The sequence below is a fragment of the Hibiscus syriacus genome, unplaced genomic scaffold, assembly GCF_006381635.1.
Source record: "Hibiscus syriacus cultivar Baekdansim isolate YM2019G1 unplaced genomic scaffold, ASM638163v2 tig00112503_pilon, whole genome shotgun sequence".
Classification (NCBI taxonomy): domain Eukaryota; kingdom Viridiplantae; phylum Streptophyta; class Magnoliopsida; order Malvales; family Malvaceae; genus Hibiscus; species Hibiscus syriacus.
The window spans coordinates 660,631-677,398 of NW_024063349.1; the positions used below are offsets into that span (position 1 = coordinate 660,631).

At 31.5% G+C, this 16,768-nt stretch overlaps 1 protein-coding gene and 1 long non-coding RNA gene across 2 annotated transcripts; both read right to left on the reverse strand.

Annotated features, from left to right (window-relative positions):
- Window positions 1-4,317: 4,317 nt before the first annotated feature.
- LOC120180957 (B3 domain-containing protein REM19) lies at window positions 4,318-5,642 on the reverse strand. The gene is made up of 5 exons (XM_039186224.1): window positions 5,621-5,642; window positions 5,352-5,426; window positions 5,217-5,281; window positions 4,648-4,785; window positions 4,318-4,560 (listed from the first exon to the last, which is right to left on the reverse strand). Exons 1-5 carry the CDS (start codon window positions 5,640-5,642, stop codon window positions 4,318-4,320), a joined length of 543 nt encoding a protein of 180 aa, XP_039042155.1.
- A 1,215-nt stretch (window positions 5,643-6,857) lies between these two features.
- On the reverse strand, window positions 6,858-16,398 carry LOC120180907. Its single transcript, XR_005521718.1, has 3 exons — window positions 16,367-16,398; window positions 6,971-7,092; window positions 6,858-6,900 (listed from the first exon to the last, which is right to left on the reverse strand). It is a non-coding gene; the product is annotated as an uncharacterized LOC120180907 (long non-coding RNA).
- Between the last annotated feature and the right edge of the window lie 370 nt (window positions 16,399-16,768).

Here is a 16,768-nt window from a genome sequence, read left to right on the forward strand (position 1 = left end):
TGAACCGGGAACCAATTTCCTGTCCAGTCCGGTCAGCTTCCAAAACCAGTTCTGCAATGAACTGGTTGGGAACTGGTGTGAACCGGCTGGGAACTGGCAAAACCGGTTTGAACCGTCAGTTCTGTTTTAACTATTTTTTTAGCTCCTTTTAATGATTTTTTCACGTTTTTTTCCCTCTTTTTTATTTTAATCAAAATGTGGGACCAACTTGTCTCTTTAGGACCTTGTTGGTCAGGGGTGCACTGGTGCTTGCGTCTAAAAGATCTGACATGGTTCGAGCTTTGAGGGCCGGTGAAGAAACTAAACTATACAAAATGCGGGACAAGCGTGATATTAGGGTGTGAGTTCCAACAATTATTTTAGGTATTTTTTATATTTTAAAATAAAAAATTTGTGGTTTTTAATAAATAAAAAATTAAATCGGGTCGGGTTACGGGTGGAGTACCCTTTCTTCTCAAGTCGGGTCAGGTGGTCCAAAAACCCGACCCATGCCCATCCCTACTTGTGATATTTTTATACCTTTTAATATTGTAAACTTAAAAAAAGTGTTATATATATATTAATATTGCTTTGAATATTATGTAAAATTTTTAAAAAAAATATTATTTTATATAAACCGGTTCAACCCGATTGAACCACGGTTGAACCAGTGAACCAATGAACCTGTACCTTCATCGGTTTAAAGTCCGGTCCGGTTTTAAAAACAACGGTGGCACCTCCTCACATTTCGAAATTCCTTTTCAAAGAGAAAACCTCCGAGTCGGTATCTATCTTTCCCCACCAGGACGAAAAACGGTGTCGACAATTACCATATTTTTTTGGGAGTGTCATTTCCTTTAATTTTTTTAGGGATTCAACAACTTCTTTCTTTTTTAACAAGAAAACTCCTGAAATTATAGAGTTATTTCAAAAATAATCAATTTTTTAAAAAATAATTGCATGATATAAATCTATTTTTTTTAATTTTTATTATAATTCTAAATTTTTAACACTCCTTATAAAATAATATTATGCATATAAAATAAAAAGTAATAAATATATATCAATTTTGTATTTTATTTTGATTATTTATTATGTATGTGTTTGATTCAAGTTTTATTTTTGGTATGTGTTTTATTACTTCTATTTTTTAGGATTAATTTCAATAAAAGGTTTTTCATATTTTATTTTAATGTTTTCATTAATTTTGTCAAATAATTTGATATGATATTTTGTTGTACAACTCATACATGTAGGATGAATAAATTAAGAATGAATGTAGAAATAAACACATAATTACACTGACGTAGTTATATACATCTTACAATATCATGGTACCCTAGAAATAAACACATACTTACATTTGTATAAATATTTTTATATATTTTCAAAGAAATCGAAAAAAGAAGAAATAATATCAAAATATATATTAAATTATTTCTATAAAAGTTTTACAAAATTAAATATGAACTAGAAATAATAAAAAAATTATATTTTCTATGAACTTTCATGTAAATATTTTTACTTTAATTTTGAGAATTTAACTTGTTAATGAGAAAATATATCTCAAAGAATACTTAGTAAAACTTACATTATTTTTATCTTATATTTCTTTAACCAAACATTGTAATTTTATATTCTTATCAAATAAATCATACAAGAAAATATACCATTTTAATAATATGTCAAATAAAAATAATCCTATTTTCAAAGATAATTTTATATTCCGTGAACTAAAATAACCCCTTACTAATATCGTACAAAGTGATTCAAATTGAATCCTCTAAAAGTATATACATGATAACTTGATAAGTCTTAATTCTTTCATATTTAGAAACACAACAGTGATAAAGAAACAGGTAGTATTGTTACTTTTAAAAATTTTGAATTCGAGAATAATATTTGTAAAGTATATATATTATGAATAATTTAAAAAAAATTAAAAAGATATTATTATATAATTATTTTAAATTATTTTTAAAGAAATACAACAATTTGCCCATTCAGTATTGAAATATGAACTTCAAGGCTATTCTGTTTGCCATAAACAACGATATAATAGGGTATGGTTGCTATTTTTTAAAAAAGTATAATTCATATAATTTAAATTTTTTTAATATCTAAAAGCAACTAGGTAATCTCAGAGATTAAAGGAGTGGGAAATTAAGGTTATGAGGGATTTGGGATTTGGAAATGACAAAATTGTGGTTTCTTTGATGAAACTGAAGACTGATTTCATGCATTTCGCCCAAAGCTAGTCTAACCCCATTCCCTATTTTCCCATATTAAAAGGAGAAAATCAAAGCACGTCTAAATTATTTTTTTTATAATCTAGTATTCAACCCTAATTTTAAAATATTAATAAATTAAAATAATAATTATCGTTGATAATATTTAGATTTTGACAATTATTGATAATTTATTTCGTTTGATTTGGATAAAAAATCACAATCAACAATAATTTTAAGAGAGAGAATGTATGATGATGGTAGTCATCTTTCACTTAGAAAGAATGAATATTCGAGATAATATTTAGATTTTGACAATTATTGATAATTTATTTCATTTGATCTGGATAAATAATCGCAATCAACAATAATTTTAAGAGAGATAATGTATGATGGTGGTGGCCATCTTTGACTTAGAAAGAATGAATATTTGAGAGATATCCCTCAGTTTTGTATGAAGGATTATATATTGACCTTTAGTGTTAGTGTCAGGCGTCAGATCATTATAGGTTACTTGTAGGTTGATAGGACGAATGAATATGATTGACTAATAATATATTTGACTTTGACAAATCATAAGTGCCTATCAGAATTTATATCAAATGTTATTTTTGACCGAAGAATGTGGATCTCCAAAGAGTTCAATCAAAGGAAGAATTTTGCCAAAAATTTTCAATCGACGGAGTAGAAGCAAAAAAACTACTTGTAGGGAAAATCCAGAGAAAATATAATAATAACAAATCAGACGACGACATCTTATCATAACTTTTTAATAATAAATACAAGTAAATTTAATTTTCATAGTGTATTGTTTAAGTTCACCAAGTTTAAATCTTAAATGACATAGAATTTACTGGCGTCAAGAGAAAACTATTTTTTATATAAAATCAAAGGAGAAGGAATAAAAAAATCCTTCTCCTTTTGGCTTGTGTGTCAAATTACCATATATTGTGAACCCTACCAATCAATAAAGAATCTCTCGACATGCCACATGCCACATGCACCCTTTAAGTTCTCCAGGGAACTTCATTATGAAACAAAGAACACTTAAACTAAATTTGAAAACAAAAAGAAAGGGGGTCATTTCTTATAATGGGTTTTCGATAAGATAAAGATAGATTCTACTAATATTCAAAAGAAAGATAATCTTGAATAAAATAAAATATATATAATCTAACATCATTATTAGGTTATTGCATGTCTTTATCCCTTTGCAATTAATTTAAAAGAAGATTACCTATAGATTTTATTTTAATGTAATGGCGGATTCACACTTTCTAACAATGGGTATTAAATTTTGAATTTTCTTTGATTAAATATTTATTTTATTGATTATGTCTACTCTAAAATTCTATTTGTGCTCACCTATTCAAAAAAACATATTATTAATATATGTATGTCCCCCGAAAAATATTTTTTGAATATATCATTAGTTCGGTGTATAACATGGAATGCATGCATGCATATATGCATGTCTTGGGTTTTTTCCTTAACTTTTATGGGTTGGATTCATTTGTATTATTGGTTTAAGTTTATATCCCCGAGCATTATTGTCCATTATTTAAGGTATGATTCATTGCAATTTGCAACCTTTGGATGTCCAGCAAAACAGTTTTTTAGAGGCATTTTTTCATTAATATAGTGGTGTTTTTAAGTGTCGCTAACCACAAATGCCACTAAAGGTTATGTTTTTTAGCGACGTGTTTTATAAACGCCGCTAAAGGTAAAGATATTTAGCCCTTTTTTACAAACTTTGCTAAAGGTAATGATATTTAGTGTTTTTTTATAAACGCTGCTAAAGGCTATGATATAACGGCTTTTTTTACAAATGCCGCTAAAAGTTATGATATTTAGTGGCATTTTTCCCAAACGCCGCTAAATTTGACATATATAAGCCAAATTTAGGTCAAATTATAATTTGGGTCCTACGTCCGAATTGAAAACGTTAATTTGACATTATTTAATTCTTCAAATATATATCGATTAAAATATGAACATTTTGAAAACTTCATTTCCAACATAGAAAATGATCGAAATACTACTAAAAAACACTAATTATGTGAGATTAAATCCCAAATCTGAATATAATAAAATGACCAAAATAATTCAACTAAATCCAATTATGAACATAGTTTTTGAGCACAAATTCCATCGATCTGAGAAGTTCAAAGACACAGACATCTCCTTCCCCCAAATTATTCTCCAATGTAAATTCATACCATCCTTGACTGAACTTAGCCCTGCCTCCTCTATAAAGACACCGAACAAGCCACTGTATCCCATCTGGAAGCTGAAGTTTAATGAACCCAGAAACCCTACTTAAATGTTGCTCGGCAAAGTATGATGGTAAATACTGCAATAGAGAAAATCAGAATGTACACTTAGGCAAGGCTATATAGACCGAAACCAAAAGAGCATCTAAATTGTATTCAATGCTTACCATGATACATCCCCTGTATAGATATGATGGTCGCAAGACGACCCAGCAGAAAGGGTTTGTCGGCTCGAATGTTTTGGCTACATTAATTGCCCCCCCTCTTTCTTTAGCAGTCACAATTCTCTTTCTGACTGAGGGCATCTCCAATGCTGCGTTGCATTGGAGATTTTCTCCAAAGTAGAGATGAGAAAGCCCTCCAGCGTTGCGCCACTTTGAAGATAGCTAGCTACATCCATTTTTTTTTAATGATTAAATTAGATTAAATTGTAAGATAGATAAAAATACATTGAAATTAGATAAATAAACATACTAATTTTTTGAAACATAAAAATATTAATTTTCATAATATTATTTATGAATGTTTTATTTATACTTTTTATCTTTATATTTTTTAGAAATAAATATGTTTTATTTTATATTTTCAAAATCAATATTATAATAGTTAAATATTGTGACTAAAGTAGAGATAGTGGTAATATAGAGATAACACTGGAGATGAATTATTGTTTCATCTCTAGAGTAGAGATATAGATGCACTAAAGTAGAGATGAGGGTTGGAGATGTCCAGAAACACTTTCATAAAATCTATTGTGCATTTCCATGTCATCCTCATGTACGAGAGATGGAGTCTCTTCATCTACATTTCATCGAACAATTGATGTGAAATTCCAAAATATTTACACACCGCAAAACAAATGAGGACTCACCAGGCTCAAACTTCATCTTTTTCCTCACCGGTTTCTCCAGTTTTGGTAGCTCTGCACCTGAAGAATGTAATTTTGCTTCATTAGCAGAAAACTACTTTTCGATCCTTTTACCTAATACTTGCATCGAATTGAGAAGATCAAACAAAAGGATATAAATATATACATCCTCACACATAAACATGGTAACTAGAGCGTAATCAACAACCAAATCAATATATCCATTACCAAACAGAAAAAATAGGGTAAGAGATTAAAATTAAACTCCGTACATGTCTGGATGAAATTTCCCATCCTGTACATAAAGCACCGGCATTACGATCCGCACATATTTGGTGCGTATTTGATAAAACTCAGTATCAGCATAAACCAGAAAGAAATGTCAAACAAACAAATGACAAACTATGGATGATACTCACAGATTCCGAAATCAACGTAGCATACGACAAGAATGAAAAATGAAATGCTTAACACAACTAGTAATAACTTGCAGTTTTCTTAATTAATAATGATAATATTTTATTATCTAAAATTATATAAATAAAATCATGCATATGTAATTAATTCCAGCAAGTAACCCCACATCTTCAATCCACCACTTATCTGATAAGGACTCTGTAAGAAGAATTTAGATCTTGTGTTTCTTCCATTTTTATACGTTACCCAGTTCATCCAGTAGCCAAACAAACTACTATTATTTTATTTAAACAACATCATATCACACCAGCTACCAAAATATTAATTTAATTCTCCCTAGCTTTACTCTAATTCCCATCAACCAAACATACTCTTAGCAGGTCTTAACATTCAAATTTAATCTCCAACTCTCAAAAACACAATTCAAAACCCAGAAGAAGAAAAAAATAACAGAAACCCGTAATTGAATAATACATAACAAACAAAGCTCATGATCTATTTCTATAGGCCTCTAGCTTCTCAATACTAAAATATTGAATTAAACAAAATGTTAAAGGAAGGGGAAACTTGGGTTTTGAGTATTTTTACCAGTTTCTTGTCCTGGAGAGTAGCGGAGAGAATAAGCTTATAGAAAGAAGGGAGTGGCATTTGGTGGAAAATTGTCAGACCATATAATGATTTTGCGTTCGCGCGGAGAGAATAAGCTTATGTATATGTATATATGTATTTATCTATCTAATTGTACTCTCACTGAATGAAATCATAATACTGTGTTGAGTTCTTGAATTTATTTATCAAACAAACTGAGAAATTAAAAAGGAGAAAATCTCAACAGACAGAAAGAGAAAGAAAGACTTTTCAGATCTTAGTCTCCCCATTCACTTTTTTGCTTTCCCACTGTTTTTTTTCTCTCTTTTTTTGAGGAAAAAAAACGATTTCAATGTTTGTTAACTCAGTTACTCACTGAGTTCATATCTCGGAATCTTAAACTCGCACTTTTCGTATGACACCACTAGCATAACTTTTCTTTTCAATGGCTTTGTTGCAGAATTGTTTTTGAATTGTTAGAACGGATACCAATTTGGCGTCACTGGCTCCGTGGCTGTCAGATGAGGATGGAAGCTTTGCTCCAAGACTAACAGTGAGGTAAATTTCTTGTTATTAACGACTGAAACAAAGAGAAAGAGATTGAAAATTGAAAATACCTTTCGAGATAGTCTCGGAAGAAGGAGAGGGAAGGATCATTGAGAACAGAGGATTAGATCTGCAGAGCTGGATGAACTTCTTGAGCTCGCTCAATTTCGCCGGATCCATTGGATTTCAATTTCTAGAGAGAGATGCTTCGTTTAGGGGATTATGTTTAACTTCGGTAGGAATGAAAAAATATGTGAAGTGGGAAAAATGAAAAAGGGCGGGATTTAAAAAATGTAAACTTGTGCGCCACTAAATTACGATTCTATAGCGACGTTTATATAAAAACACCACTAAAACACGAGTCTTTAGCGGCGTTTTAACAGAAAACGTTACAGTCTTTAGCGGTGTTTATTTAAAAACGCCACTAACATACGAGTATTTAACGGCGTTTGTTCTAAAAACGTCGCTATAAACTCATTTTGCTGTATTAACTAACAGGGAATTATATCTACATTTTGCTTATAGTATGTTTTTAGTTTTCGAAAACATCAAGCTAATTATAAAAATCATGAAAGTTAAAGCTTTATTTGACTAGTAAAATCTTCTACATGAATATGAATATGATGATGCACATTTATCAAGAGTTCAGGTTTTGATTATTAGATTATACAATTTTAATCTATAAATTCATAACACTTTTTGAATTTAATCGAATGGTGTGTAATAAAATTTGAAAGAATTGAATTTCTATTTATCTGGTAAGGTTACATTAGATTAAGCAGAACTTGACATATACATTAAGGATATTATAAAATATAAATGCGAACCATCTCTTTCTTTCTATATTGTTGGACTTTGTGAAAATTATTTAACACCATTTACTATTTTATAAATGGATTTTGCTTTCATTAAAATAAAAGTTGTTCAAAAAAATAAATGTTGGATAAGTCGATGAGGTGAAGCAAAATTTTCAATAGTATATGATATTAACAACACAGTTCATAATTAAAATAATTAAATTAGAAAATTCAGTTTATAAAAAGCTTAAGTTTTCTCTTTTAAAAAAAACTCTGAAGTCGTCTATCTTATTTTGTATTCTTAGTTGATAGCAAGAACGAAGTAGAATTATATTACGCTTCACGATCTGCGGTGCGGCGCCTAAAAAACGGCTAATATACGGCGTGACCGGTTAAACAAGTGACCGGTTAAAATTTAGACCGGTTATGTTATATTATTTAACCGGAAATATTATAAAGTACAATAACATACTAGGTAGCGCTTATATAATGTAATAGGTAGCGCTTATATTTACCTATTTTATAAGTAAACCGGTATATTTATACCGATAGCATTGCAAATTTACCTATTACATTATATTATATTGAAAGTGTCCATACTTTTTATAAAAAGGATCGATACTTTAACAGTGTTTCATGTTTTCCACCTACAATATTAATTTAATAATTTCATTTGCACAAAAAATTATTTGATTGTTTTGATATTTTATAAAATAATATTTAGAATTTTTAATTTAATAATAATATATATCGTAACGTAAAAAATAAATCATTAGACGCCTATAATTACTAAATTAATATCTTAAAACTCACTCAAAAGATAACCTTAAATTAATGTTTTCCACAGTGAAAAAAGTATGGACACTTTTATAAAAAAGGATAGACACTTTACAATATAACCACTACCTATTACATTATATAAACGATACCTATTACATTATATAAGGGCTACCTATTACATCATATGTTTACCTATTATATTGAAAGTGTCCATACTTTTTATAAAAAGGATCGATACTTTTTTTAAAACTTATGTAATTTATGTTTCAATTTTTTTAACAGTGTTTCATGTTTTCCACCTACAATATTAATTTAATAATTTCATTTGCACAAAAAATTATTTGATTGTTTTTATATTTTATAAAATAATATTTAGAATTTTTAATTTAATAATAATATATATCGTAACGTAAGAAATAAATCATTAGACGCCTATAATTACTAAATTAATATCTTAAAACTCACTCAAAGGATAACCTTAAGAACACTTGAAGAAGCAAGAGAACAACTATCCAAGCAATCAAAAACGAGAAAATCCCAACATGATAACAACTGAACATATCATATCAATGTTCAAACTCAAGTTGTAGATTTTGATTTCCTTTTGCTTGGCATCATATGAGATTTGGATTTTGATTTCCTTTTGCTTGGCACCATATGAGCTTTGGATTTTGATGAGCATCGGATTTTGATGAGCATCGGAAGTATTTCAGACTTATGATTTGGGTGGTACTCAACTTATGATTTTAGTTGCTATTTGTTACATTTCTTGTATACCACCCAGATCATACGCCCGAAACGTTTCTGACGCTTTAAAGTTGACCAAAAAATAAAATGGTCGGGATTTCCCTCGCGTTTATACGTTGGAAAAAAAACAATGGAAATTAGGAATAATCAATGATAACATGCATATTGGCTTGGGCTAATATTTATAGTGGAGCCGAAATATATATTGAAATTCAAACTCAAATTGAAATTTAAATTCAAACTCCAATTACATATGAAATGAATTTGAAATGCAGTGTTAAATTGAACATGAAAATTGCATAATTGATTCATACTGTTCTAGTAACATGCTTTATGAACCATCAAGCTAAAAGACAATATTGATTGAGTTCAAAGCTGAGTTGTGAGTTGATGGAGTTGTCACACTTGTCACATGGTTGGAATAAAGTACTCACATGCGAGATAGATTGTTTTGTTATACATAACCCATCTCAACGAAATTAATCCAAATAATGTACCCATAACAATGTTCAATTAATGTACCCACAACAATGTTTAATTGATTTGTTGTTTAATTTTCAATTTGAATTATTTGATTTAATAATTTCATTTGCACAAAAAATTATTTGATTGTTTTGATATTTTATAAAATAATATTTAGAATTTTTAATTTAATAATATATATCGTAACGTAAAAAATAAATCATTATATGCCTATAATTACTAAATTAATATCTTAAAACTCACTCAAAGATAACCTTAAATTAATGTTTTCCACAGTGAAAAAAGTATGGACACTTTTATAAAAAGGATAGACACTTTACAATATAACCACTACCTATTACATTATATAAACGATACCTATTACATTATATAAGGGCTACCTATTACATCATATGTTTACCTATTATATTGAAAGTGTCCATACTTTTTATAAAAAGGATCGATACTTTTTTTAAAAGTTATGTAATTTATGTTTCAATTTTTTTAACAGTGTTTCATGTTTTCCACCTACAATATTGATTTAATAATTTCATTTGCACAAAAAATTATTTGATTGTTTTTATATTTTATAAAATATTATTTAGAATTTTTAATTTAATAATAATATATACCGTAACGTAAAAAATAAATCATTAGACGCCTATAATTACTAAATTAATATCTTAAAACTCACTCAAAAGATAACCTTAAATTAATGTTTTCCACAGTGAAAAAAGTATGGACACTTTTATAAAAAGGATAGACACTTTACAATATAACCACTACCTATTACATTATATAAACGATACCTATTACATTATATAAGGGCTACCTATTACATCATATGTTTACCTATTATATTGAAAGTGTCCATACTTTTTATAAAAAGGATCGATACTTTTTTTAAAACTTATGTAATTTATGTTTCAATTTTTTTAACAGTGTACTGCGAATTTAAAATGATAATATACTTGTAGTTATTGTACATACCTAAATATGTACTGCGAATTTAATGTTGTACCCACCCTTTAACTACCACTACCAATGCCACATCCTATTGAAAGCAGCACGACAGAAACATGTTCAAAATGAACCTTCGTTTACATATCCATCAACTCCTGGAGCACTGAACTTGCACAACAAAATTTTTGCCATGGATAATACTGATGTAGACAATGTTAAGCCAACCGAGGAATGCCATGAAGTACATAATGTTGATGAATCTGACAGATTGGTTGGTCAGCTCTTCTGTTCACGTGATCAAGCTTGGCACTTTTACAAGGGATTCGCACGGGAACATGGGTTTAGTGCACGTAAGGGAACAACACGGCTTGACGTGGAAGGGAATGTGAAGACACAAGAATTTTGTTGTTCCAAAGAAGGGTTTCGAGTATCAAAAGTCAATACTGTTGATCGTCAACGTGCTCATACGCCAGTCACAAGAACAGGATATAAGGCTAGAGTCGTAGTTACAGCAACAAATACAAACGATCAGTGGGTTATAAGTAAGTCTGATCAGAAACATAATCATGCATTGTGCACATCTGCTATGACACCATTTATGCGTTCTAATCGAGCTGTAAGTAAGGCTGATATCGATGAGGCAACAACATTGAAAGAGGTCGGTGTTGGCACGTCACAAGTAATGAACTATTTAACACAGCAGGCAGGGGGCTATCATAATGTTGGATTTACACATAAAGACCTCTACAATGCACTTCAAAGAGGTAAAGCAAAGGAAATCGTCGATGGGGATGTGAATGCGCTTATTGCCTACTTTGATTATAAGAAACATGATGATCCCGGGTTTTTTATGACATACTCGGTAGACGAATCGGGGGCATTGTATAATCTTATTTGGTCGGATTCTACATCGAGATCGGATTACACATGCTTCGGTGATGTAATTGCGTTCGACACAACGTACAAAGATAATTTGTATGGTCGACCAATTATGCCTATTGTTGGTGTCAATCATCACCATAACACAATTGTGTTTGCCACTGCCATAATCGCTGACGAAACGTCTCAATCTTTCGAGTGGGTGCTACAGAATTTTTTAGAAGCCATGATGAATAAATCACCTATTTCTGTTGTAACCGATGGGGATAGGGCAATGCAGAGGGCTATCAAATCTGTTATCCCTTATGCTAAGCACAGATTATGTTCTTGGCATCTTTCTCGCAATGCACAAGCTAACATTGGTGACCCAAAGTTTACAGCAGTATTCTCAAAATGCATGGCTTCCTGGTGGACAACCAAGGAATTTGATATTCAATGGCGTTCGATTATTTCAGAATTCAACGTCCAAAAGCATCCATGGGTGATTGAGAAGGGAAATACACGACACTTATGAGCACAAGCATATCTAACCGGTCATTTCTTTGCCAATATTCGCTCAACACAAAGGTGCGAGTCTATGAATGCTTCACTAGCTATTGCACTGAAACACAATAAGACATATTTAGATGTTGTTCGTGCAATTGAAGATGGAATTAGTAGAATGCGTATGAACGAGTTGAAAGCGGATTACTTAAGTTCCCATACGAAGCCCTTCCAGATCACAAAACTGGTTGACCTTGAAAGCCATGCCGCTGCGATTTTTACCCGCGAATCTTTTCGTGTGTTCCAAGATGAACTTATACGGGAGACATTGTACCGGATTGAGGCAGAGATTAAGTCCTTATCAGATGAATGTCAACATTATATTTTGTCAAAGTACGCAGAAAAAAATAGGAAATTTGAAATTAGTTTTGATTCTCGTACGAAAACTCTAATTTGCTCCTGCAAAAAATTCGAGACCGTTGGACTTCCGTGTCGCCATCAACTTCACATTTTGAAGCAATTGGACTACACATATTTGCCCGGGACTTTGATTCAAAGTAGGTGGACTAATGATGCGAAGGCTTCTGCACCCAGCTATGTTGATTTGAATGTGTCTCCAGAAGTGATGCAAATGGCAAGGTTCGTTGCTCTACGTTCAACGTCAAGTAGGTTATGCTACATTGCATCAAAGACAGACGAGTCTTTCAAAACCGCAAGAGATGAGATGAAAAAACTAATAGAAGAATTAGAAAACTCGTTTGGTTTGAATCATTCAGTCAACCAGAGCATTGTAGTAAACAATGTTCGTGACCCTCAACGAAAACAACGCAAGCGAAAAGAAGTGCCGAAGAACAAGGTCGAGAAGAAAATTAGGCGATGTGGGTACTGCAACGGTGAGGGGCATAACAAACTAACATGTCCTCAAGTCAAGCTTAGTTTGAGTACAAGCACACAGCCTACATCAACTGATTTTTTCGAAGACGGAATGGAATGACAACGATCTCCATATAATATATCGTAAGTATCAACATCACTCCTATTGTATGTACATATAAATATTTTGAATGAATGGAGAAAAACCGCGTTACTTCAAATTACCGACACTTTTTTAAATGGTATCGACACATTTTTATTCCAATCTGGACATAAAGTACCGACACAATATTATAAAGTGTCGATATAGGTTGTAGACCTATTCGCTCATAAAACCGGTATATTTATACCGGTTATATTACAAAATTATCTATTACATTATAATTATGGGTTCCGATGTGTAAAATGTCGACACTTTTTTAAATCGTATCGACACATTTTTCTTCCAATATGGACATAAAGTACCGACACAATATTAAAAAGTGTCGATATAGGTTGTAGACCTATTCGCGCATAAGACCGGTATATTTATACCGGTTATATTGCAAATTTACCTATTTTATTATAATATGTTGAAAGTGTCCATACTTTTTATAAAAAGGATCGATACTTTTTTTAAAGATATGTAATTTATGTTTCAATATTTTTTAAGTATGTTTCATGTTTTCCACCTACAATATTAATTTAATAATTTTATTTGCACAAAAAATTAGTTGATTGTTTTGATATTTTATAAAATAATATTAAGAATTTTTAATTTAACAATAATATATACCGTAATGTAAAAAATTAATCATTAGACGCCTATAATTACTAAATTAATATCTTAAAACTCACTCAAAAGATAACCTTAAATTAATGTTTTCCACAGTGAAAAAAGTATAGACACTTTTATAAAAAGGATAGATACTTTACAATATATTAAAAAAGTATAGACACTCAAATGTATATGTACGCATAGAAGCAAATATGGAATAATTAATGAAAATATACATACAATATAATCACACCAAAATATAAATACACAAGAATGTTCAAATAATGTACCGACAAACAAATTAATCCGATGAAAAAGGGTTGTTTCTAACGAAGTCCGGAACATTAGAGGCCTTCAACAAATTTTCCAAATACTCTCGTATGTTTCCGCCTTTTTCTGAGGACATACATAAATAATTTCAATTATCAAACTAATGAGGTGCAATTTTACTAACAATAAATTAAATTCGCATAAGCATGAATAAATTTGTGTCATACCTAGAGCTTTGTCGTTCGAATGGGAAGCAGCGTCAAAGGTATGTGGACATATGTAATTGTATTTCTATATAAACACATAAGTTGTTAAAATAATCAATGTCTGAACACCTGTTCAACTGATCAGAAACATATTGCATAAATGCAACTTACCGGATTATAAATCATTTTTTCCGCTGAATCATCGACCAAAAGTGTATTTAGCTCGTTAAAATCTGGACACGCGTTCCAAACATCATTGAGATCTTTACAGTAGGTAACAGAATCGTATGTTTTGCATTTTTTTTGATCCTGTTCACAAACAGTCGAACATAAATATGTAGGAATCATAGACAACGAAAAGTCAGCAAACTGTAATGACATTCATCTTACCCACACGAATAGAAAATGCTCGGAAAATACAGGTAGTTTCTCAAGTACACGGTCAACGTTATGCCTGAGATTGTAATCAAGTTTGAATGTTAACATTCAAATGTATATTAACGATTTTGACTACAGTAATTCAATTGCCTCAAACATGTTCTAACCTCATCTTTGAAGACCAAAGGGCAACAACAAAATTGTCGACACAAAATTGCATAAATTCAAATAATCCTCTTCTGAGGACAACATCTACAACATGAAGAAAATGAGATTAAAGTTCTACGCTTATATGTGGATACAAAAGAATAGAATTAAAACCTGCCGGCAGTCTTGGGATGTAGGCAAGGACACCATTGAGATCAAAAATTAAAAGTTTTCTTGAAGGCGGCGTTGCAAACACGATATACTTGTTTGGATCATCATCTTCATCATCATCATCATCATCGTCATCATCTTCATCGCCAGCTTCATCGTCATCATCATCATCATCGTCATCTTCATCGTCAGCTTCATCTTCTGCGACCGCTTGGTTGTCCACATCTGTTAAAAGAAAATAAAATAAAGTTCAGAACGTGTAAATGTTAAGAAACATAGATAATGAATTACCTAACTCGTTTGATGTCGTTGACGTAATTCGTTACGCAACATGGAGACTTCACGTTGCAATGATGAAATATCGGATCGCATTCCACTCACAAGGGAATCAATATGCTCCCGAAAATTGACCATGTATTCCATCACGGTCTTAATTGTGACATCCTCTGCAACTGGAGCTTCTTCCATCATTGCGTCTCCACTTGGTTGCTCTTCTTCATGGCCAACGGGGTCCATTTCCTCCCTCTCTTGATCTAATCCGACCTCCTTGACACGCTTCCAACCGAGTTTTTCAACAAAATCATATCCCGCTTTTTTAATAAATACCATGTCAATCTTGCGGGTTAATCGAACAGGGGCGTCATGCGAAAAATCAACTTCCTTCTTCTTCAACAGATGGGTGATGACACATCCATATGGTAGTGTAGTTGAAATTGTTGCTCCCTTTGTGACCATATATACAATTGTATTAAATATGAGTTTTGCAATGTTTGGAGCCGTTTTGGATTTATACTTTGCTATCCACCAATAATCGCTGTCTCGAAGCGTTGAATGTTTTCCCCCACTAGGCCGGATATACCATGTGAGCATTTTGTGAAACACTCTCAACTCTACATCGAGGTGAATTGGGCTATTTCTAGTAACCCGTTTAATTGTAGACCAATCTACACCATTTTCATCTGAATCCCCTGTATTCGCTACACCTAAACCCTCCGCAATAGTTTCTGGAGATATATATATCCTTCCCCATGACATGTGTATTAATTCCTATTATATTAGTCTTATTAGGCTCGTGCTGTAAGGAAGCATTGTTGTAGAAGACTCTAACTAGGTTGGGATAATATCTTGGTTCTACACCAAGGAATTCAAGCCAACCCCAAGATGTAAATGTGGATTTAAAACTAAATGCATATTTATCATCAAACAAGAAACCCAGGTCAATGACACGTTCGGGACGAATCTTCCTTACTTTAAAACTCGTCTGCCATCTTTGTTTCTCCATGTCGGATCTAAAGTTCAGAGTTTCGAAGGACCTGATTTCCTCAGAAGAATCGTTTATTACAGAAGGAGGTTGTTGAGAAGAACTGGGTTGAGAAGAGCTTTGAGAAAGACCTCGCTTCTGACGCTGACGTTTTGGAGCCATTTTGGTTGGATGCTACCCTTATTACAATGGAACACAAACACATTCAGGATAAAAACTCCAATATAGAAATCAATCAAACCCATAAAATATCGATAAATTTACCTGAATATCTGATCGTCACTTATGATAACGGTAGAAGAAAGAGGAAGATCTGCCTGCTTGCATTTATGTTTAGGGTTTCTCGATTAAGAGTACTATATAAACGGTGGAAAACACTTGATATTTAAATTAGTATCGACACAAACTATATTAGTGTCGACACATTATTTAGACATATTCTCTCATAAAACCGGTATAATTGTACCGGTTAGATTGAAAAATTACATATTACATTATACTTTTGGGTTCGATGATTTTGGGATCGACACTTTTTATATATGGATCGACACTTTATGGGTGCACCCTGTTTTCCATTCATTCTGGAAAAAAATATCGACACAAACTATATTAGTGTCGACACATTATTTAGACATATCCTCTCATAAAACCGGTATAATTGTACCGGTTAGATTGAAAAATTACATATTACATTA